Source organism: Cenococcum geophilum, assembly GCF_001692895.1.
Source record: "Cenococcum geophilum 1.58 unplaced genomic scaffold K441scaffold_32, whole genome shotgun sequence".
In the NCBI taxonomy this organism is placed as follows: Eukaryota; Fungi; Ascomycota; class Dothideomycetes; order Gloniales; family Gloniaceae; genus Cenococcum; species Cenococcum geophilum.
The window spans coordinates 470,599-494,285 of NW_027137590.1; the positions used below are offsets into that span (position 1 = coordinate 470,599).

At 34.8% G+C, this 23,687-nt stretch overlaps 1 protein-coding gene and 1 non-coding gene across 2 annotated transcripts; one reads left to right on the plus strand and one right to left on the minus strand.

Annotated features, from left to right (window-relative positions):
* The first annotated feature begins 22,068 nt into the window (after positions 1 to 22,068).
* On the plus strand, positions 22,069 to 22,200 carry K441DRAFT_t24. The gene has a single exon. It is a non-coding gene; the product is annotated as a tRNA-Val (tRNA).
* Positions 22,201 to 22,307: 107 nt separating this feature from the next.
* K441DRAFT_663014 (uncharacterized protein) lies at positions 22,308 to 23,135 on the minus strand (the record flags this gene model as incomplete). Its single annotated transcript, XM_067649131.1, has 2 exons — positions 22,786 to 23,135; positions 22,308 to 22,717 (listed from the first exon to the last, which is right to left on the minus strand). A coding segment is annotated over exon 2 (353 nt), but the record flags the coding sequence as incomplete, so codon positions are not given.
* Between the last annotated feature and the right edge of the window lie 552 nt (positions 23,136 to 23,687).

A 23,687-nucleotide genomic window follows, 5' to 3' on the forward strand; every position in this document is an offset into this window, starting at 1 on the left:
TATGTAACTAATAGGTACTAAGTACCTCTAAAAGTAGGCATACTCTATATAAATATATATTACCCCTAAAGACTAAAGTATAAGACAAAATAACGCTACCTTAGCTATTATATATAATATAGCCTATAGACGTTACTATAACCCTACTATATAGTATCCCTTTGCCTTAGCTAGTAACCCTAATAGTAAGTAATATAATTAATATAAAAGATATTAAGATTGAAATCTAATCCATAGCCTTAATAGGTAAGTTAATAGTTAGGGTAGTTTAAGTCTTATATCTAATAAGCGGAAACCTATATATAGCTCTAGGCAAGCTATAGAAGGAACTATAAGCCTATATAAAGCTTAATATCAATAGTCCGCCTAAAAAGAATATCTATATATTACTATAGAGATATAAAAACCTTATAATATAATTAGAGAGCATACTTATTATAGCTCTTAGCAAAATAGCAAGAAATAGTATAAAGGAGGCCGTATTTATAGTATTACTCTTACCTCCTAGCTTAAACTCCTAAGTCGCTACTACTAATAATATACCGCTAGCTATTAAATCTAAGGCGCCTAGATATAACGGACGCAGCGTAAAAAATAGCTAGTAAGTTCTAATACCGTATAAGGCTAGCGGTAAAAGTAAACTAAAAGAAAGTAAGAAGCGGAGTTATTTAGGATTAGTAATATATAGCTCTAATAAAGATAGTAAGGGCGAGCCTATTAAATATAAGAAATTAAATAATAATAAGACTAAATCGGGTAGATATAATAAGTAGCCTTAACTAAAATTAGTAATAAGTGCCTTAGTGTCGGAACGTTAATCACGTGACGTAGTCACAAGACTACGAAGCGAGACTAACTGTCTGACCTTAGAGTAACCCCTTTCTTCCAAAAATAAATCAACTACCAACTTTAACACCGCATACGTACCACTATAAGTGATATTCGTGCACGTTAATAAAGCGAGTATACTGACACTGATTAGTAGACGTATAGATTAGGAAATACGCAATAGCAAAGCTCGAAACCACGCATTAGCTTAACTGCTAACGCGTTAGATCGCAGAGCTATCGCCCTATTTTAGTTAAAGGAGAAAGCTACGTTACCCTTGAAGCTCGAGACTACGTATTAGCTTGCTAACGCGTAAGATCGCCTAGAGAATTATATCTTTACTTAGAGAGAGCTACGTTACCCCTTAAAGCTCGAGACCACGCATTAACTTAACTGTTAACGTGTTAGATTGCCTAGAGGACCTTAAAGCTTAAGACTACGTATTAACTTAACTGCTAACGCGTAAGATCGCCTAGAGGACCGTATCTTTGCTAAGAATCGTCTTCAGTCTTTAGTCTTTAAAAACTGTAGATTTATTAAGGGGACACGCATACACCCTTATACCCTTATCTTTACACCCTTACCTTAAAACCTTAACCTTAACTTCTAAACAACGACTACCCTTATACCTACCCTCACACCTACCCTTATATATAGAGACATAATAATATGGAAATTGACTGGAAGAAGAGAATTGCTAAATACGGCCATAGAATCGACCTGGAGACGGCTATGGATGATGATCTAGCGGAGTATATGGAGACCAAGATGCACCTATACACACGATTTAACCTTATAGACTATTTACTGTGGATAGTGTTTTAGGAAGATTTTAAGGACTTTATACTAGAGCTCTTTAAACGAGTACGATCCGAAACTAGAGCGGGAATCCGTAACTACCTAGTTAAGAGAGGAGTATACATTGTTAAGCAAGATAAGAGGTACACCCTTGGTAAGGTGCTGACGGACGTCACCTATAAAGAAGAGTTTTACGAATGGACGGATAAGGAGCTTATTGCGGCCCTTGCAGAGGTAAAGCTAATAATTACGATAACTCTGCAAGATAGGCTAAATTACACTTATAACGGTCTATCGGGTCAGCCTATAGCTATAGTTGCTACCCTACTTGGTCCTCCTCCTGTCTAGTATCTTTACCCTAGTACTGCTAGAGGTAGACTAAACTATACTTTTAATGGTTTAGCTATTGGCCCAGAATTAGTTTAGCCTACGGCTATAACTATAGCTATAGCTATAACACCGCCCGGAACGCAGATACCTACCCCTACGATACCTTAACCACCTATTGTATCTATACCCTAGTAAGCTGCACCAACCGCCTCTACCCTTCCTTTAGTAACTGCTCCAACCCTACTACTAGCTGCTCCGCTAATTCCACTAGCTATTTTAACTGCTGTACTACTAGTTGTCCCGATTGCTGCATCGCTAGCTGTCCTGATTACTGTATTGCTAGCTGTCCTAATTGCTGTATTGCCAGCCGTCCCGATTGCTGTATCGCCAGCCGCTCCGATTGCTACCCCTGCTGCCCCCGCTGCCCCTACTACCCCTCCCGGTTTATCGGCTTAGCCTTTAGCTATAGTTGTAATACCGCCTAGGTCTGCTGCACTAACTGCTACTACCCTACCCGGTTCTCCTCCTACTAAGTATCCTTACCCTGTTGTCCCAATCGCTGCACCGCTAGTTACCCTAATCGCTGCACCGCCAGCTACCCCAATCGCTGCCCCCGCTGCCCCCGCTGCCCCTACTACCCCTCCCGGTTCTTAATCCTCCAATTATAACTAATCGCTATAGTCGAGAGAGCAGTAGCTATATATATATACACTACCTAAACCGGCCGTGCCTAGTGTAGAGTAAGGATCTAGGCAAGGACCTAAATACAGTAAGGAGGTGGCTATAATTGTAAAGATCTATATAGATGATTAGAAGGCTTGCTAGGGAGTTCCTACCTATAGAACTGCCGTCTTAAACCCTGGAGAAGACTTGTCTTAGCTAATTAATAAGCTATAGTCTTTAATTGTTGTATAGGAGAAGGAACACCCTATTTAAGGAGTGTATACTACCTTTACGGATTGCCACTACTATAGTTAAGATTAAGGCCGGAACTATAACCGGAATAATTGAAGCCGTGACCGAAACGGCTAAAACCTTAGCTATAAGGGATTTAAACAGTACGTAAGTACTATAGGTGTCAATATAGAGGGGGTTCCAGTTAAAGCCTATAACTTTATTGGCGTAGGTTAAATAAGTAAACTATAAGGTATTGCCTGGGTGTACGGTAGGGAGTAGGCAATACCCTTATATAGAAGAGAGAGAGATAAACTGGGGGAGGAAGAAGGCTATAAGCCTAAGGAGCTTATAAGGGGTAGGCCAAGGCCTAGCTAAAGGCTACCCTTAGCAGCCCTAAGAGCTCCTAAGATATAGCTAACCACTAGTGTCTAATACCCGCAGTGTCTAATATCTGCAAAATCCGTAAGATTCGCAATATCCGCAAGATTCGCAATATCCGTAATATTCGCAATGTCCGTAATTCTCTACACTGATTTAAAGTCCTTATATAACTGTCTTGTCCGACTAGGAACTACGTAAGAGAAACGCTTGATAATTGATATTGATAGAGACACTAACCCTGCGGACGCTATAATAAAGGGTAAGCCTTATACGGCACTATTACGGCTTATTAACACGAACTAAGTCGATATATAGGCTGTAGGTTAGGTTAAGCGAACGGACCCGACTTTAGCTTAGCAGGGCCGGCAGAATTTGGCAGAATTGGCAATATGGCAGAATTTAGTAGAATTTGGTAATATGGCAGAATTTGGTAGAAAATCGCTATTGCGTATTATGGACGGAGGAGCTAGCTATTGCGTATACGCTACGAGTAGTCTAGAAGACTTAACTTTGGAGTGTAGATTAGCCTTCTTTTTAGAGTTGCTCTAGTGTCAAAACGTTAATCACGTGACGTAGTTATAAGACTACGAAGCGAGACTAACTGTCTGACCTTAGAGCAACCCCTTTCTTCCAAAAATAAATTAACTACTAACTTTAACACCGCATACGTACCACTATAAGTGATATTTGTGCATGTTAATAAAGCGAGTATACCGACATTTAGTAAAGGATAATAAAAGCAAGCTAGCTGCGTCTAGGAAGTTAAATAGTTATAAAACTAACCCGAATAGAAGTAGGAAACGCCCTTAAGTAAAATCTGTAGTGGGTACCCTTATAGAAAATAGTAATAATAAGCTAGTTATACGCAAAAGGCGATTAGTAAAGGGAAAATATAACCTATCTACCTATAAGCCTATATTAGTAAGTAACAGCAGTACTAAAGAAATTGCCGTAGATAATAGTAAATTACTGTAATTTATTATTAAACCTAAAGGTATATACTAGCCTAATAATATAATAGACAACCCTACTACTATATTACTAACCGTTAATATTCCTTAAGATATTACCGTAAAGGATAGTAAATTACTATAATATGCTAATAGATACGATAATTAGTTCCTATATTATACTAACTCTAAAAACATAGAGAGTGGAGACTAAAATAAGAATTTAGTTAATAATAACGACTAAAATAAGGATTCGGTTAATAATAATAACTAAGACGTAAATATAGAGAAAGAACTTAACTAGTAAACTTTCTTAGCCTAGCTCTATAAGACTAGAAAGAATAACCTAAATAGCGCACTAGCGTACGTAACGGAGGTAGATCTTCTACTTACTTTAGAGTATTTCCTATTTATCTTATTAAAAGTACTTTCTAAAACCGCCCTAATTAAACTCCCTAATTAGGGCCTTATATTAGGCTTTAAATTTAGCCTATACTAAGTGGTATATATAGCTTAGGTATTTAAGTAAGAGGGGACGATTAAAGGAGGCGGTATTTATGTAGATAAACTTAATATAGGTAAGACTATATAAATAATTATTTAATAGCTAATGAACTACTTTTATTATTAGAATGTAATAGACGTTTAAAAGGCCTAAGCTATTAGAGATGTAACTTACTACCTACCTAAGATATATCTATTGGATATAAAATGCCTATAGGTAGTAAAGCAGCCGATTATATACTACTACAAAGATAACTCTAAGAAGCTATACCCTATAGACCTATAGCGAGGCTACTTAGTTGTTTTTACGCTGACCCTAGGCCTACTAGGATTCCTAAAGAACGTAAGTATAATATTATAAGACGGCGCGATTATAAAGCGCCCTAACCCGCCCTAGATTACAATTCTCGCCCCTAACTATAATAAAGTTAAGATATTTAGTAAACTAAAAAGGACAAATAGCTGTAAATCTATAAGGCTCTTAAGTAGACTAATAAGGAATAATAGGAGAACGATAATAATATATATCTAGTTAGCAAGGCTCTCCTATTACACCTATAGGGTAAAGCTAGGTTTAAGAATAATTATAGCTTTACCCCTAATATAACGGAACTATTAGTGCTAAGATACTTAACCTAATTCCTTCTAATTACTATACGAAATTATATTACCACATAACTAATACGCGGGTTTATTACTATATAAACTAGTATATAAAAACACCTAAATAGCTAATTCCTTAAAACGTATTAGAAATTAAAGAGTGTAATATAGGTTAGGCATATCCTTTAGGATAAATACCACCTAAATATAACCGGTAGAGTCTTAATATTGTTTATTAAGGATATAGTTAAGGAGTACTATATTATATATAATCGCAGCCTTACTATATATGGTATATTTAGTACGCCTAATAACGGAAACCTAATATAACTAATATAGTTTATTATGGCAGGATTAAAGAGGCTAGAGTAGGAAGAAGCTAATAAGTTAAAGGAAACGGAGTTTAAAGTACTGCTTAAGCTTAAAGAAGAAAACATCTAGCTAAAGAAGAAGAAATTTAACTATCTTTATAAGGATGCGAAGACTAACCTAGTTAAAGCAATAGTAGATAGGAAATTTGGTGAACTAGCTATATTTTTCCGCATAGTTATTCTAACGTTTTAGATATATAGAGGGAAGTTAACACACTAGTTTAACCAGCAAAAGCTTGTCCTAAAGAATAGCTATTTTAAATTAGTTACGTTATAGGCCGACCCTAATAATACTAAGGTGGCTATAATTATAGCTATAGAAGACTAAGTGAGAATAAAGTAGAGGCGCTAATATAAGGAACTTCTAGCTATATAGGAGGAAGATAGCAGCGATCTAAATACTAAACCTAAGATATTAAAACTTACTTAAGCTAAGTTATATACTAATGTAAAAACGGTAGTAAGCGTAGCCTAGGTTATTTAATACTGGGACTAGTATACCCCTATTATAATTAAGTCTAATAAGTCTAATAAGTCTAATAATAAATAACTAAAAACTTAAAGTTATACACTTAAGGACCTAATTATTGCTAAGTAGACTACTAACCTACTTAGTAAGGAGTTCACCAATATACTTAACCGCTATTTTTAATAGAATGCAAAGTTCTTTTAAGCTAAAAAAAATTATAATTATATTTATATTAAAAAACAAACGGATAGTTTAGCGTATAAGATTATTATTACCACTTACTTACCTCTTACACTAGCTTATTAGTTTAATAGGCTATATAAAAAATACGGTAAAAATAAAGTGCTTTACTATGCAGCTAGTATATCTAATATTAAAAAGGCTAAGGCTAGGCAAACCTTTAACACTAATAACTCTAAGTAGATCCTACTTTATACCTTTACATTAATTAGGCTATCTATTAACCTATAGCGCGCAAATTATATTATTATAGTTAAGCTAAGCTATAAGCTTAGGTAAAGTAATTATTCGCTTAGATAGATCAACAAGGATAGACTAAACCCGTCTACTATAGTACTATTATAGCTAATTGGAAGTTAAGTATTAAGCAAAGGATATTAAAGTTAACTAAATTTATAATATTACTGTATAAGTTAGTATATAAAGAGAAGGCTAATTTAAGCTTAAAAGCAGGCTAAGGTAAAAAGGAAGACACTAAGACTATTTAATACTAGTAATAATTATAAGAGTATAATAAAACTATAGATAGTTCTAAATACTATATATAGCCACTATATAACGAAACCTGTTATAATTATATAGTGGCGTATATATAGGCTAAGGGACATATCTTTTAGTAACTTATAGGTAGTAGCGTAGCGTATATAATAATAATTCATTGCTTAACGTCCAATTCGGATCCCTATTGGGCCCACGCGGACTACTCCTTATTTACATATAGGGAGAAAACTCTATTTAAGAAAAATAAGAAAACCCCATAATCTATCTCCCCGCCTTTTAGGACTCGCCTACTTAGCGCCTACAAGTCGCCTATGGTGCTCTATTACCTTACTATTTAACCTTCTTAGGAATTACTGCTGCCGTAATAAGCCTACGGACGCGCTAGTATTATAAACTTTTACTCTACTACTATTGGAAACACAGGGTGACTCACCAATAACGACTACTCGGGTAGGGTTACAGTGATATTAGTTGATTCTTATTGATAGGAATAAGGAAAGGGGTGAGGAACTTAAGGTTCCTTATTACGCTAGGGCCACGTCAACACGTAACGGCAATATGCTTCATGTGACGGCAACTTGCCTTATTCCCGACACTAGCAACTCTTCTTTTTATGGTTGCTATATATATATATATAAACAGATAGTATATAATAATACTAGATAATATATAATAAAACCAGACAATATATAACAAAACTAGACGATATACGATAATGCGGTAGTTAGTAGAATTTAGTAGATAACGCGAAGACGGGTAGGCCGCTAAGACGCTAGTAGTAAGCGAGCTAATAGTAATTTTCTATGCCGGGTATGGAAAATCCTAATTAGTTGGTAAAAGTCTATACCACTACCTAAATTAATTAGGTATAGCGCTCTTAGTAAGGATCTAACTAATTAAATAACTTTAACTAGTGGTTAAAGTTCTATAAGATTTTAACTTCTTTAAATTTCCCTTTTAACCTAACCTTTAACTTATATATATAGAGTATTTATATTAATAAACGTCTCTAGTGCCTTGTTTGGGTTTGCCTTTATTATTATATTTACTAGGTTATCTTAGCTATTAATTTATTAGATCTTAAAGAGTTTTTAACGCTTATAGGACTGCTAAAGTACTATAATATTAATTATAAGACGCTTCTCCTTTATAGTACTAAGCTTAACTAAACACTTATAGAGGGAATATAAGTTAGTGTATATAATTGTAGGGATAGTAGGAAGTTTAAGCCGGTCTATAATTATCTTAAGGGTAGTTCTAATTATAATTGCTATATTAACTCCGCTAACTATTTTATATATCTCTAATGCTAGAACGCTTTAAGTAATGCGCTTACTCTTAGTTGAGCTCTAATAAATAAGGTTGCCATAGATCGTAAAGTTATTCTCTTTAGTAGATTTATTTGCGATAATAATCTTATATCCTAGCTGGGAGCTAAAATCTTTATTATTTATAAACAATCTATTAATAAATATGAAGAGCTTAGTGGTAGGAAGGTTAATAAGCACATAGAGTAGTCCCCTATTGAGATGGTTTATTTACTAGGAAAGATGCTTATTTAAGGTAAGAACATTATCCTTAGTTAGTTCCTAGTGTTAAGCAGCAATAAAGAGATTAAAGGAAGCCTTAGGTTGATAGATAGAAGCTATATAAGCTCTATAAGCGCATTACTCTATATATTCTTGCTTTAGAGAATTAACGTTAATAACGTTAATCTTCTTACTTTAACCCTTCTGGCGTAGAGTAATAGAGCCCTTATTTAGGGAGAGGATACATCTATTAAAGAGTAATAGTATTACTAAGTTAAGTCTTTCCTTTGGCTTTATTATAAGGTTTATCTTTATTAGCTTATCTTCTTTAAGAGCTAAGAATTGGTTGTCTCCTAAGATAATTATATTATCTGTTTATATGCTAATAATTCTAAATAGAGTTCCTATAGTTATAATAAGGAAGCAGGGATTAAATGTAGAAGTAGTTATTAAAAGCTTCTCCTTATGGTGCTTACTATAGGTAGCCTACTAATAAGTTCCTACCTCTGCGATTCTATATAATGGCTTAAGTACAACCATAATTATATCCTTAGGATATTAGTGGCGAATTTGCTCTAGAAGGTATACTAGTATTAAGCGCTAAAGGCGCGTCTTTAATTAGGTATAGGCCTAAGTAATATCTTATAGGTAAACCGCCATTTTATTCTTTATTAAGGAGGGAGCTAGCGTAATAATAACTTGTTAACTAGCTTATTAAATTATAGGGGATTATATAAGGATTACTTCCTTACTATTATTATTATAACCTTAAATAACTAGCCTTAACTTCTTAAATGGGGTATTAGTAGTTTTGCCTTTAATCTTATTAACTATTCTTAACTTAAATATACGGACTCTATCGAACTTAGTAGGGTTATATTTCTTAAATTTAAAGACTCCTCTTATAATAAGACTGTTAATCTCCTACTTATTAGATACTTAAAAAGGAGCTCCTAGAGTTATAATATAGCCTTCCTTTTAGAGCTATTTTGCGAGTTTAAAGTTAGCCTTCTCTTTAGCTATTATAAAGGCTATTAATAGTTTATCTCTATTCTTAATAGTAGTAATAAATTACTCTTCAAAATTAATAAGATGTTGGCAATTTTATAATCCCTTTAGGTGACCTTTACCGCGTTATAGTTATAGTATATCTACTACAATTATATTAAAATCGCCTTCGCCTTTTAGAGTATGTTAATTGTAGTTCTTCTTTAAGGTATCCTCTAGGGTATCCTATAAAGGCTTAGAGCTATTATCCCTATAGTAGGGCTTAATAATAGTTAAGTGGAATTGAGTGGGTCTATAGGGCATCTAAAGAGTATAAGTTTAACTATTAATTATAATGAGTTTATATAGGCCTAACTATCCTCCCTTTTTACGCTATACGCGTACCTCCAATTAGAGTGGCAGATTAAGCGTAGTTAAGGTGTTTAGGCCATTTCTTATTCCTAGTGCGTTATTGACCTAGCGTATAGCGTAGAGATATTATACCTCCTTTGTTGCCTTGCGAATAGCCTTAGCTTATTATATAATAAAGGGAGATAGTAGAGAATTATTAGTTATTTAAGGGTAGGCGCTAAAGACTAGTAATATAGGTACGAGCCTATTTAGGCTAGCGGTATTGTTAATAGCCTTAATAGCTATCTATAGGATAAGCTTTTTACTAGTACCCTCTAGTTTTAAAGAAATAATCTTATATATGCGGCGTAATAGCGTATAATATTATTTTACTTTTTTAATACTATTATATGCCTTAACGGGGACTTCCTTGACCTTAATTATTATTGCCTTTACCTATTATTAAAACTCTATAGATAAGAAGTTCTTTCCTATATTATAAACGATTTAATTAGGGGGTCCTAGGTAGATATTAATTTAGTATAATTAAAGAGTATTCTATGCGTTCCTAGCTAATATATCTTTTAAAAAGCGTATAGCTTAGAAAGAGGTTAAGAAGTTAATAACTTGGAGTACTAGCTTACCGCTAAGATATATAATATTTATAATAATGCAGAAGTTAAAGTTATAGTTATCTTTAAGAGTAAACTTAAATCGGCTAGGGGACTTCTGGTTTATTTAGTAGTGGTAATAGTACTTTATAAGATGTTTAATTACCTTAACCTTAACTTTATAACCTATTTACTAAAGAACCCTAAGTAATTAGTAAATAGATAGGTGGCTAAAACGATGGTGTAGTTAATGTAACTCTAACTTAGTTAGGTGGCTTTAAGTAATACTCCTTTCTAGCTGTTAAAGGAGTAACTAAGGGTAATCTTATTTGCGTATAATGGGCACCTAATTATCTCCCTAGATAAGTATATTCTTAAGGTTGTTAAGCTTAATACCTAATTTATTTATATCTTGGATGTAGAATAGGAATGGGGTATTTATAGGGATAATATAGAAAGTAATATATCCTAACGGGGTTTAAACCTTAATTATACTAAAAGAGATTATAGTACCCTTACTAAAGCGAATTATATATTAGCCTACTGTTAATTAGTTAATTTAAATAGAGCTATTAAGCTGCTAAAGAGCTCGAACTTAAGGCTCTCTTACTATAAATACTTCTGTAGCTCTAGTATTTGGTATAATGCTATAGAAGACGTTTACTAAGTATCTATTGTTAAAGAAGAACGCGGAACTTTCCTTTAGCTTATTAAAGATATCTAACTTTATAATAGAATGGAGCGTAGATTGGTTATTAAGGATAGCGACGGTTTGTGTGTTATTTACCTTACTATACTTAGTAAAGTATTAGTTAGGAAAGTAGTCCTTAATTTCTATATCTATAAGGAGCTATTTAGCCTTATTAACCTTACCTTTAAAATCTTCTTCGCCTTTATATTAAACTAGGAAGTTTTAGAAGTAAGCTATAGTGACCTTTTGGTTTCTGACGTTTTATACGCTTTAGTGAAACCTATTATATGCCTCCTTTTATTTATTAAGAGGGTGTCTAGTTAACTAGTAATTTGGCTTCTTATAAACGTAGCACTTCTTCTAATAATTGCTCCGAAGTAAACCTCTATAAGGACCTCCATGATTGCCTTATAGTTAACGTTAATTATACCCTTTACTGTATTCCCTACTACGTCTACTATATATTTAATTAGTCCAGTTATAATTATATTAGTTAGCCGGGTTAATTAAGGTAGGTTAGAGTTGGGCGTTAAATTACTATACTTTTTAAGAGTGTAGAGCGGTACTAATAGAGGATCTTAATTAAGTATATACTCCTTTATAAGTACTTATAGGGTTAAAGAGAGTAAGATTATATTCTTTAATACCTCGGCATACGCTAATAACTTAATTATATAGGCTAAGGTCCTCTTAATATAATTTAGATAAACCACGCTAAATTATCTAAAGTTAATTAAAGAGCTTTTAAAGATAATTAAGCTAAGAGATACCTGGGTTCGTAGCAATAATTCTTAAGAAGGTAGTCTCTCTCTACTCTAATATATATTGCTGCTTATTCTCTTCTATTTTAAAGTGGCATCTTATTTTATATATTATTCAGTTAAAATTATATCCTTTTCCTACTAAATAATTATAATAGAAGGTACTAGCGCGGCCTTTAAGCATAACGGAATAGGTATTATAATATTGGTTAGGTTCTAGTTTAACCTTTTAGCAACAGTTATAGAAGATACGCAGCTTTAAATTAAGGATATTATATAGTTCTCTGCTAAACTTCTTCTCCTAGTCTATATAGAGCTTTATAAGCTCTATAAGCATTTTTAAGATACTTCTAAGTAGTATTAGACTACGTTAAAATTATATTAGAGATTAAGGTAGGGATTGCTTTATAGGCTGTAGTGGAGATATAGGGCTTAGTAGAACATGGCGTAGTACCTAATCTTCTTATAGTAGAGTTTAAAGGTTATTAAATCGCGAAGCAAGGGGATCTTGCGCTTACTCTTAAGGGGTAGTAGTTAATGTTATTGGTTGAATTAGTGGATTCTAGGGAGCTGGAGATAGAGGTGGAAGCGATGGATATAGAACGTAAGAACTTATACCTAAAGTAATAGAATTAGAGCGCGTCTCTATTAGCGTATTATTTGGATTCTATTATAAGTTAAGCTTCCTCTTAGTGCGTAGTTAGTGCTTAACCTTTTATGGAGTCTATTTGTGCTCTTCTTTTACGTTAATAACTTACTCCTAGATATTGTCTTTAATGGCACCCCTATCTATAGGGATAAATACTCTATTCTCCTAAAGGAAGTTATAGAAGTTTTATATAACGTCCTTCTTTATAAGAGCCTATATTTCCTTTATTTATTTAATAAAGTCCTCCTTTATATAACACTATAGCTTAGTATTATTATATTTGCTGTCTATATAGTATACTATATAGTATACTAAGAATCTGTTTAGGTCCTGTTCCTTAGCGTTTATAAGGTTAATGTCTATATCCTATATCTTTGGATTAATGCTTTTCTTATACTTCTTTGGGTAGGTTAACGCCATAGTAGGTATAAAATTGACGGGGTGTCGTATATTGAAGGTAGGTAGGGTTTTTAGCTTTGTAGAATCTCGTAGGTTTGCTATTAAAAGGTAGGTAATTAAGATATTGTTAACGCGTTTCGGACGTTAACTTTGGGACTGTAGGTTTAGTAATACTTCTGACCTAAAGTACTTAACTAAATCTTTATATGCGTAGTTGTTTAACGCGTTTTAGACGTTAATTTTGGGACTATAGGTTTAGTGACACTTCTAACCTAAAGTACTTGACCAAATCTTTATAAACGTAGTTGTTCTATATAATAGATGTAACTTAGTATCTCCTAGTACTTAGTGACACTTCTATTACTAGTTTTCCGCAAGTCTAAGGTAGTATAGTATCGCCGGGATCTATTCTATATGAGCGCATATGGCACCCCTATATAAGATTGTCTCTTCTATTTAAAAACCTAGCTGCTCTATGGTTGACTATATATTTAACCACTAATTAGTGTTAGAAATATAGGGTGACTTACTAATAATGACTACTTAAGTAAGGTTATAGTGATATTGGTTAATTCTTATTAATAGGAATAAGGAAAGGGGTAAGGAACTTAAGGTTCCTCACCACGCTAGGGCCATGTCGACACGTGACGGCAATATGCTTCATGCGATGGCAACTTGCCTCATTTCTGACAACTACTGTAGAGTTACTAGGGGGCACCTACTGCTTACCCCCTTGCCTTTTATTACTATTTCCCTTATAATCCGGAACTAATTTAGTATATTTTAACTAATAAGCCACTAGGTAACCGCCTTAAGGCCTTTTTATATTAAGAGTAGTGTATTATAGTTCTCTATGCCAGCTACTAAGAGTATTATTTCTTAATTAGTGCGTAGGGGGTATAGTAGTATTACGTGTTTTAGTGTCTGTCTTAGCTAGCTATATTCGTATCTTGGGCTACCTACTAGGATACCTACCTAGTAAAGCTAATCTTTTAGTCCTATTATTCCTATTTTTAAGAGTATTGCTATTATATTTTCTACCTTTATTAGGCCTTCTCGGAGCCCTTAGGTATTTACCCCCTATAGCGTTAACTATACTATAGCTTAGGTTTATTTTACCTAAGTTAGCCTCTATACCTTTAACTCCTATTTACCTCTCTAGCATTAGTCTAACCAGTATTATATTACGGTAGATAGTTTCCTAGCATTCTTATATATTCTACTTTAGCTCCTTTTTCTATCTTACTATTATCTTTACTAACCTCTTACGCGTCTCCCTTCTTCCTCTATATAGGCCTAGGCCCTAAAGCGGCACTATTCTTCTTCTGCTTTCTTTACCTATTTCTCTAATATCTCTTCCCTACTTTAGGGTTATTGGTTTGTTCTTCTATGGGGCACCCTAGAGTTCCTCTATAGTTTACTTAGGCGTGTCTTAATATACTTTATAATATTAGAGTTACGTTTATTTTGTGTTCTTTATATTATAGCGGCTTTAATATATAACTATAGGGGGGGAATATTGGATTCCTTCTTAAGCAGTGCTGTGGCCGTTCGCTTATACCCGCCTATAATACTCTAAAGGTAGGCTGTTTAGACCTTTTAAAGTAGTTTATGGAGTAATTTAGGGGGGCCCTTCTTAGTTTCTCTAATGGCCTAAATACTGGATCTATATATTATAGTTGGCCGGACAACTGCTGTATATAGTAGGCGTAACCTCTAGAAGTATGGACCCTATATAAAATTAATAATTCTAGATAAAGTAATAAACTATGCTTAGCCTTTACGGGCCGCTTACGCCGTATATGCGCTTTACTAGAGCTTGCTATCTACCTATACTCCTAATACCCTTAGGCCCTAAACTAGTTAACCCCTAAAGCCTTAAATGCGAATTATATGCTAGAGATCTATAGATTGGTTGCGTTTTCTTATAAAATGGATTAGCTGGTATTTCTCTGGTGAGAATTGGACTCTATAACATTTTGCTTATTCTATATAAGTATTATAAGCTTTCTCTAATATTCTGCAATTCTCTATAGCTATTAGCCTGTATATAATTAGGTTTATATCGTTAATAAAGCCTATTCCCTAGGTTGCCCCTTCCTTAAAAGAGTTAAGCAGGTTGCTTATAAAGAAAAGGAAGAGTATAGGTGAGAGGGATAATTCTTATAGTATTCCTATTATAACTATAATAGGGGGGCTCTAGTATCCGCTAAAGACTAGTAATATTTCTTTCTAGCCTATAAACCTTTAGATAAATTGTATAATCTATTCTAGGAAGCCCTTTACCCTAAGGATATGTAGGAGACGCTTATAGGGTATATTATTATAGGCACTACTAATATCTAGGCTAAGTATTAATACTATAAAGTCCTTTCGCATCGCCTATGTAGATTTAATAGTGGTAGCGAGTAGCGTAAGTGCTAATAGTGTTAAGCGGTTCTTTCTTGCCCCTATTTGGCTTTGTGGTAGTAGGGCGTATTCCTCTACTGTGTCTGCTATACGTTCTGCTATTACCCTTTTTAAGATCTTACTAAGGGTGTTTTCTAAGGCAATAGGGCGGTAGCTTCCTAGGATTAAGTAATCTGCTTTACCTTCTTTTTATAGAATAACCGTTATTATAGATCTTCTAAGTTATGGGTAGTAGCCTATAGTAAAGTATGCTCTAGCTATATTTGCAAGCCAGGGTGCTATAAGTGGCCTATAGGTTTTTAGGGCCTTATTTAGAATCCTATTTAGTCCTAGTACTATATTGTTTAAAAGGCGGCTAATGGTTCTAGCTATTTCCTCTGTTATTATGTCGCTGTTAACCTACAGGCGAGTTACTAGTGTTTTACCCGTAATGTTACTAAGGTCTACTAGAGCCGGTTAGGGGAAGAACCTTTCTATAAGGATCTTTGCCTTCTTATCATTGTTATTTATAGCCTGTAATTCTCCTGCTCTTTATAGGGGTAGTAAGTATAAGTCTTCTGCTAGGCGCCCTACCTTTTTTTTTACCCATTTTGCTATAGCCTAAAGGCCCTTATTATAGGGGAGGCTTAAGTTAAAAGTATACTCGTTTATAAACCATCTCTAGTTATTCCTTACTTCTTTTTTTAGGGTATTCTTTAGCTAGTTTCTTATGTCTTTATATTATCTCTCGTCTTTAGGGTTATGGCTACTTATATATTTCCTTTTTACTTATTATTAGCTAGTAACCAGAACTGTGTATTATATAGACTATACGTGTCGCGTATAGAGGCCCGGTTTTGAAATCGGGCAGTGCTCTTCTAGCCTATTTTTAATTACTGCCTAGATCCTTTTTAGTCTTTGGTTAATTTCCTTGGGGGTAGCTAATAAGCCTCGCTTGTTTAGTATTAGGTGGATTTCTTCTAGGTCTTAAAGTTGTTATTTAACTATATTAAGGAAACTGTTTATCTTAAGCTTCCTTATTACGTATCTTTTTCTATTTAGTTACGCTTTGGTATTTAGGTCTAGCTGTATCTAGATAGGGATATAGTCTAGGGTAAGTGCCTATTCTTCTTCAGGGTTATACCTTTTAAGTCTTTAGTATAGGCCTTCGTCTATAAATATAAGGTTAATTATACTTCTAGCGGTGCCTTATTGCTATATAATTGCTCCTAGGGGGGTAGCTAGCTTAAGGCCCTAGATATTTATAGCTCTTAATAGGCACTTTAACTGTTAATCTGCAGTAATATAGATACCCCTCTACTACGGGTGGTAGAGGTTTATATCTCCTAATAGGATAGATTTTGTACCTTTAGTTTTTAGTAAGCTTATTACTAATATAATATTCTCTATTTATGGGACCCCTTTGACCCTAGGGTTATACACATTAATAATTTGTACCGGTCCCTTATATATTTGGATTGTTATAACTGCAATATCTGGGTTAACTGCCTGCTATGACCATAAGGATAGGCTAATAGCCTTGCTAATTATAAAGCACACGTGTATAGCTGCTTTTGGTTTATATAGGAGCTGGAATCCTTAGGGGTAGTATATTAATTATGTGAAGGTATTATAATACGGCTCTTGTATAGTAAGGATATAGTATTTCTCTGGGTTTAGACTATCTAGTAGGGGCCTTATAAGGCAGTGGTTTGTGTTGCCGCAGTTATACTATATAATGGATAGGTAGCGGACCCCTGGCGAGGGTCCTTTAACTCTCCTTTATTCCTTGCTTCTTCTATTTTTACTTTCTTTAGGATATTTAGAGCTTCTGTCTCTTATATCTATACCTTAGTTACTACTTATTTTATATAGAGCTTTCCATTCCCGTATCTTGTGTTCCTATTAGCGCTTCTATATCTAAATCTATTATTGTTACCGGTTCTTCCCCTATTATTACTAGTCGGCTATATGCCCTTTATAGGTTAGCTGCGAATGTTATATTTACTATATTAAGTCTAATTCTTAATTGTCCTAGTCTTAAGCCTACTGTCGCTGTCTATAGGGGTCTTCCTATAGGGCGTCCTCTCCCTTATGTCCCTTGTGACCCTTATATCCCTACTTAGTTTAGTAATGTCGCGTAGCGTCACTTCTGGCCCATTAAGGCTTAGGATGGCTGGCCTAGCCCTCTAGTATTAAAGGTAGGAAACGCTAGGAAGGCACCTATGTCCCCCTAGCTTATCGTCTATTATTTCCATTTATATAACCTAGCGTGTAGTTATTCCCGCAACTATTAAGCCCTTGCCTTCCGTCTTCTGTATTTAATGCAGTCTTCTCTCTCCTACGCCTTATATATACTTTAGTGGCAGTTTGCGCATTTTATTTAGTCTTAATTTAAGTAATGTCTCGTATTGTAGGGGCCTGCATAGTGGCCGCAGCACACCTATGCTGCGTATATAGATTAGGTGTATCCCTATTATATATAGCAATAGCATCGTTCTAAGCGTAGTCTATAGTTGTAGAGCCTTATGTTATATATAAGGCTATTTATAATTATTCCTTTTTGGATAAGGAGTTTTTACATTCCTAGTGTATATATACTAACGATAAGGGAGCTATGCGTTCGTCTGGTGTCTCCCTAGCGAGTCTCTGGCGACCCTTATGTCCTCTTGTTATTCTTATTATATGCTTAGTTTGTATTTTCCTATTAAAGCTATTAAATTCGGGTGATTTTAAGTCCTGGTATAAGGCGTTCCGTTTATCTTACTATCTCCTATATAATTGCTATATTGTCTGCCTAGCGTCCCTTTTCTACCCTAAGGCTTATAGGAACCACTAGGACTTTAACTAGGTAATCCTTATGGAGTACTTTTATGCTAATATGTTCTCCTAGCCTATCCCCTACCCTTACGGCTCGTTCCTTTGCCTATTAGTCCTTTAGGGTAACTTTAATATCTCCGCTCTTAAGGTATTAGACTATAATAGCGTTATGGACCTTTTTACGTATTTTTATAAGGACTTCTATTTCTAATTATCCCCTAAGCCCCTCTACTTATTCTGTGTTTAGTTATATTATAATTATATACCCGGTTATTAACTTAAGGGGGGTAGGTTTCCTATACTATAAAAGCGCAACTATGGCGGCCTAGGTGCGGTTCGCCAGTAAGGGGGGGTTATACTTATTTTTAATTTTACTTAGCCGTTAGAGGATTTAATTAAGGGTTTGCTAGAGGGGCGCCTAAGGTTCGCTAGACTAGTAGAGCCATTCTACTAGTTATATTAGTTTATTATGGCTAACAGTTACTTCCCTATAATTTTAAATACTAGACGCGTCTAATAGGCTTTATATTTTATTAGATGCCTTTTTAATAAAGGTATTTCCGCTTTATGGTGTGGTATTCGCCTGTTTTTATTATGGAGGGCCATTGCTAGGCGTAGTTCTAGCGGTCGCGCGCGAGTGCGAGCCACTGTCGTTTGACGTATGCCTCCCCTGCGATACATGCATCTTAGGGGGATTCTTTAGGTGTTTTTTAGGGTTCTTTTAGTTGGTTTTAGTCTTTTTAGGCCGGGTGCAGCAAGAGCTCCTTTTTTGCCTCTCTAGGTGCGTAGCGTATATAGTAAACTTAGTTAACTAAAATATTTCTAGTATTATTATTTCTAAGAGAGCATTAAGCTGCAGCTTATAGCACTTTTATTATTAAGGTAGCGTTTAGCCGCAAATTATAGTATTATTATTAGCGGTATAGTATATAGCCGCAAAATGCAACTAAATACGGCTAAATGCTAAAATNGCTTAATTAGCATAAACCTAATTTAAGATACTAGTAAATTTTTTTATAATGCCGCCCTGCCCCCTATACTTACTAATATTAATAAAATATATATAAAATATAAAATATTAAATTTTTATTAATAATATTAAATTTATAAAAATTATATATTTTTATATGCTTAGTAATATTAATAAAGCGTATATAAAATATTAAATTTATAAAAATTATACATTTATATATACTTAGTAATATTAATAAAGTATATATAAAATATTAAAATTATAAAAATTATACTTTTATATATGCTTAGTAATCTTATAGTTAGCACTTAGTAGCTAAATACTAACACTTAATTATAAATGCCGCATTTGGCAGCTAAATGCTAGGAAATGCTAGAAATGCTAAAAAATGCTAAAATGGCAGAAAAGTAAAATTAAATGCTGGTAAATTTTTTCCTGGCGTAGTTAAGGCGATAGTACTACTTTACTACTTAATAAAGGAAAATCTAAGGCTAATAAGCTATAGGTCTAAGATTTCGAAAAATAGATAAGGATACTACTAGGAAAGGAAAAGACCTATTAAGAGGTACCTTTTAGACTAGTACTACGATTACTAAAAGAAGACTAGGAAAAGTATAACAATAATTAGAAACTTAGAGAATTAAAAAAGGCTACTTAATAATTAAAAGGAATTTCTATATTAAGAAAGACTTATTAAGAGTAAAGTAGCTTAGAGAAATTAATAATAATAAGGAATATAAATACCTAAGGACCTTATAATACGCGGAAATACTTAGAACTAAGGTACGAATAAGACGATATTTTGTAAAATATAAGTATATAGTACTCCCGGATTTATATTAAAGATAGTATAGATAAAGAACTAGTAATAATTAGGAAAACTTTAAATACTAGATATAATATAACTAATAAGGGATATTAAAGCTATAAAGAAAGCTTTAGTTAATATTAAAGGAAATCTTAAAGAATAGGTAGAGGACTAGCGAGATAATTAGTAAGTAATAATACTGGTAAGGATGGAGAAGAAACCTATTATATATTGGAAATAAAATTTTTAACTTAAAAAGGAAGATAAATTAAGGATCGACCTAAAATACCTAGTATACTATATACTATTATAGATGTTAGCGACTTAGTTAATTAAGGTATAAGCACGGCACAAGGGACGCGCAAGCCTATATAATTGGTAGTCTATTAATAAGAATATTAAGCTAAAAACTAAAAGAAGGTTAAGGAAAGGATATATCTATATATATAGCGCTAAGTCTTTAGTTAAGCCCCTAACTAGGGTCCGTAACAGTGCCATAACAATAAATTATATAGATAATCTATATAGAATATATAAGAGACTAAAGACTAAAAATAAGAAGTTCTTAAATAGGATAGATTAGGACCTAAGTAAAAAAAAGTTTAAAAATACTAAATTTATATATAGATAGTATCTAACCTTAGAATAGTATTTAGGAACTTTAATAGTAGAAATACCTAGAGAACTAGTATCTTTTTTTTAAATCTATTGTATTATACTACGTATAATACTACATATGCAGCCTCTAGGCTATGGCGCTATAGTCCTATATACATAAATCCTTCTAAGGCAGCTTAACATGCACTAGTAACTAAGTGGACACTTTGGCCCGGTTTTAAGTGCTAGGGGAGTTTTGTCCTGATATTTTGCTCTTTAATATTTAGTTTACACTAAGGAAATAAAGAAATCCTAGCTCTTTTATCTATTTCTGCCGTATTCTGCTATTCCTAGAGTAGAAAAAGCGCTCTAAAAGATAGATTTAGTAACATTTTTGCATATAAAAACAAAGGGCCCTAGATAGTTTGCCAGTTTGGAGATAACTAACAGTTATTTCTATACGACTTTTTTTCCTGTACCTTGTTCCTCCTCCTTACTAAAGAAATAGGTAGGGAATTAGTAATTAGTAGGTACTCTCCCTAAAAGTAACCTACTAATTCTAGATTTACGTTCTAGAAAACGGGTATTTTATAAGGGCGAATCTTGCTACATAAACCCACCCTAGAAGGAAAAATTTTCACAAGATTGTCTTGTATGGGGTATAAATACCAATTCCCCTATACACCTTATATTTTACGTGCTAAAGTAACACGGGCCGGCCCCCTTCCCCCCCTGCCGTAGCTACCCTATCTGCGCATCTGCGGTACGCCTACAGTGCGGTGTTGTGTGGTATATTGTAGCGGTAGTGGTGGCGGTAGTGGTGGCGGTAGTGGTAGAGGTCGTCTGCAGCGCGACGACTGTAGACAGATGGTGGAGGTCATCTGCAGCGTGATGGCTGTAGACGGGTTGTAGAGGTCGTCTGCAGCGTGATGGCTGTAGACAGGTTGTAGAGGTCGTCTGCAGCGCGATGGCTGTAGACAGGTTGTGGTAGAGGCCGTCTGCAGCGCGACGGCTGTAGACAGGTTGTGGTAGAGGTCGTCCGCAGCGCGATGGCTGTAGACAGGTTGTGGTAGAGGTCGTCTGCAGCGCGATGGCTGTAGACAGGTGATGGTGGAGGTCGTCTGCAGCGCGATAGCTGTAGACAGGTTGTAGTAGAGGTTGTGATGTGTCTGGTATTTGACGTCCGGTGACGTGTCCTTAGGGGCTATATAGCGAGCGGCGCCATAGCGACGACGACGGAGGAGCGAAGGGGGAGACGACAGAACTAGTATCTATAGTATATTGGAGAGAAAATCGATAAGAAGTATTAGCCGAAAAAGGACTAAGTTAAGGAACCTAAGTAATTAGAAAAAGGAGAGGCCTATAGGATAAGAGGGAGCTAGTAGTAGAGCCTTAAACGCTTAAAGGAATAATAGAATAATACCTAAACGTACGAATTAAACAGCGATAAGGGAAATTTAAGGTACTAATTAATAGCAGAGTATTAACAAACTATATATTACTATTTGGAAAATAAAGACTTTAACATTGTGCTGGGAAGATTGACTTGGCGTCACAGGACATGCAAATTAGATGGATTGAGTTGAGATAAACTCCATATAAAATAAAAGATAACTACACATATCAAGTAGTGATCGCATAGTGTAGTTGGTTATCACGTCAGTCTAACAATTGTTGTGCACTGAAGGTGGGTGTTGGAACGTACAATCTCCGTACAGTTGTTAACAAACCGATAGGTCCCAGGATCGAGCCCTGGTGCGATCAAAATTTTTTATTTTTTATTTTATTAGTAATATAGATCAATTGATTTCATAGCATACTCTACAAAGCTCCCTTATAGCGATTGAAGTAACCGTGTCATAGAACACGGTTTTATTTATTGTATCCGTTTACTTTCTTAATCCTATCGTTCTGATCGTTGTGCTTGAGACTCCACCATCTTCGAGTACGTTTGCTTACTTCCAGCATTGTTGCGCCCTCAAGCATGTCCACAAAACTATTCATTTTAAAAACCGAATGGTCCCCTCTTGATCGAAGCCAACCAGCAAATGGTGCCCCATCTGCAAATGTACCTTCAACAAATAGGGCGAAACGAGAGGCGGGATCCAGTTTCGTAGCTTTCAGGCAGTATACATTGGGGATCCGACCGTTGGCTTTGAATTCTTCCTCAGTGATAAGCTCGGGCCGGACTTGAACAGGTGCCTTTTCCTCCAGGTGACCCCAGGTCATAGGTATAAAGAATCCGAAATAAGAGAGGCAAAACGACTGGATAAAGGTGTTCCAGCGTTTATCTGGTGAGACCCTGACTTCCACTTCGAGGCCATTGCACAACTCATTGACCTTTGGGGCGTATCTTTTGACTCTAGAAACAACTCTTTGCCGTATGACACTTTCGTAGTATGCCCGAACGCTTGGATTTGGAGAAAACTTTAATTCGTAAAATCGTCGTCTCAGACTAGCGTAGTATCGTTGGACCAGAGGATCGAGCGAATGAAAGATGGATGGATCTTGAGGTTCAACCTGGATTTTGTTGGGCCGTTGGTGAAGAGGCAACGCAATGTTGAGATGTTTTCCTGCGTATGGTGCAACTCCATTTTCCGGCAGGTACTTTAGGAGGGTGTTTTTTGTAAGTGTCTGCAGCATGAGAGAACACCACATCTTAAGAAGATTGAGCAGGTTTGGGTCGTCACTATTGACTTCAGCCAAGAAAACGAAGTCTTTATCCACTTCGAAGTTTTTATAATCAATACCTCAGTCCCATACAAAGTAGTGCAAGCTCGGGTTCTGCGATCTATAATCAGGGTCTTGATGGCGGCGCAGTCGAACCGGGACCTCAATGCTTTGTCCAACGTAGAGAAAGAAGACTGTTGGGTCCAATTTTAGAAAGGCTTTATTAGTAAAGTTTATAATATTATTAAATATATTATGCGATTAATAGGACGCTGTAAGGACTTTATTAAGAATTAGCTTAAGGCCTATATAGAGGACAAACTATTTAATTATATAGAGCTTCTGCTTATTAAGGACGGAGGCGTTTAGTGGAATTTAACCTACTTTATACTCCGCTATGTATTACTTCTTTATAAGGTAATTAATAAATATCTACTTACTTAGAGGAAGCTAGCTAATAATAGCTACAATTTATTATAGGACGCACTTACTAATAATAATTGGTAGTAGGTAGAGCGGCTTATTAAGATCCTAAAGCCTTTTATATTAGCTACTAAGTATATAAAAGGTAACGCTAATAG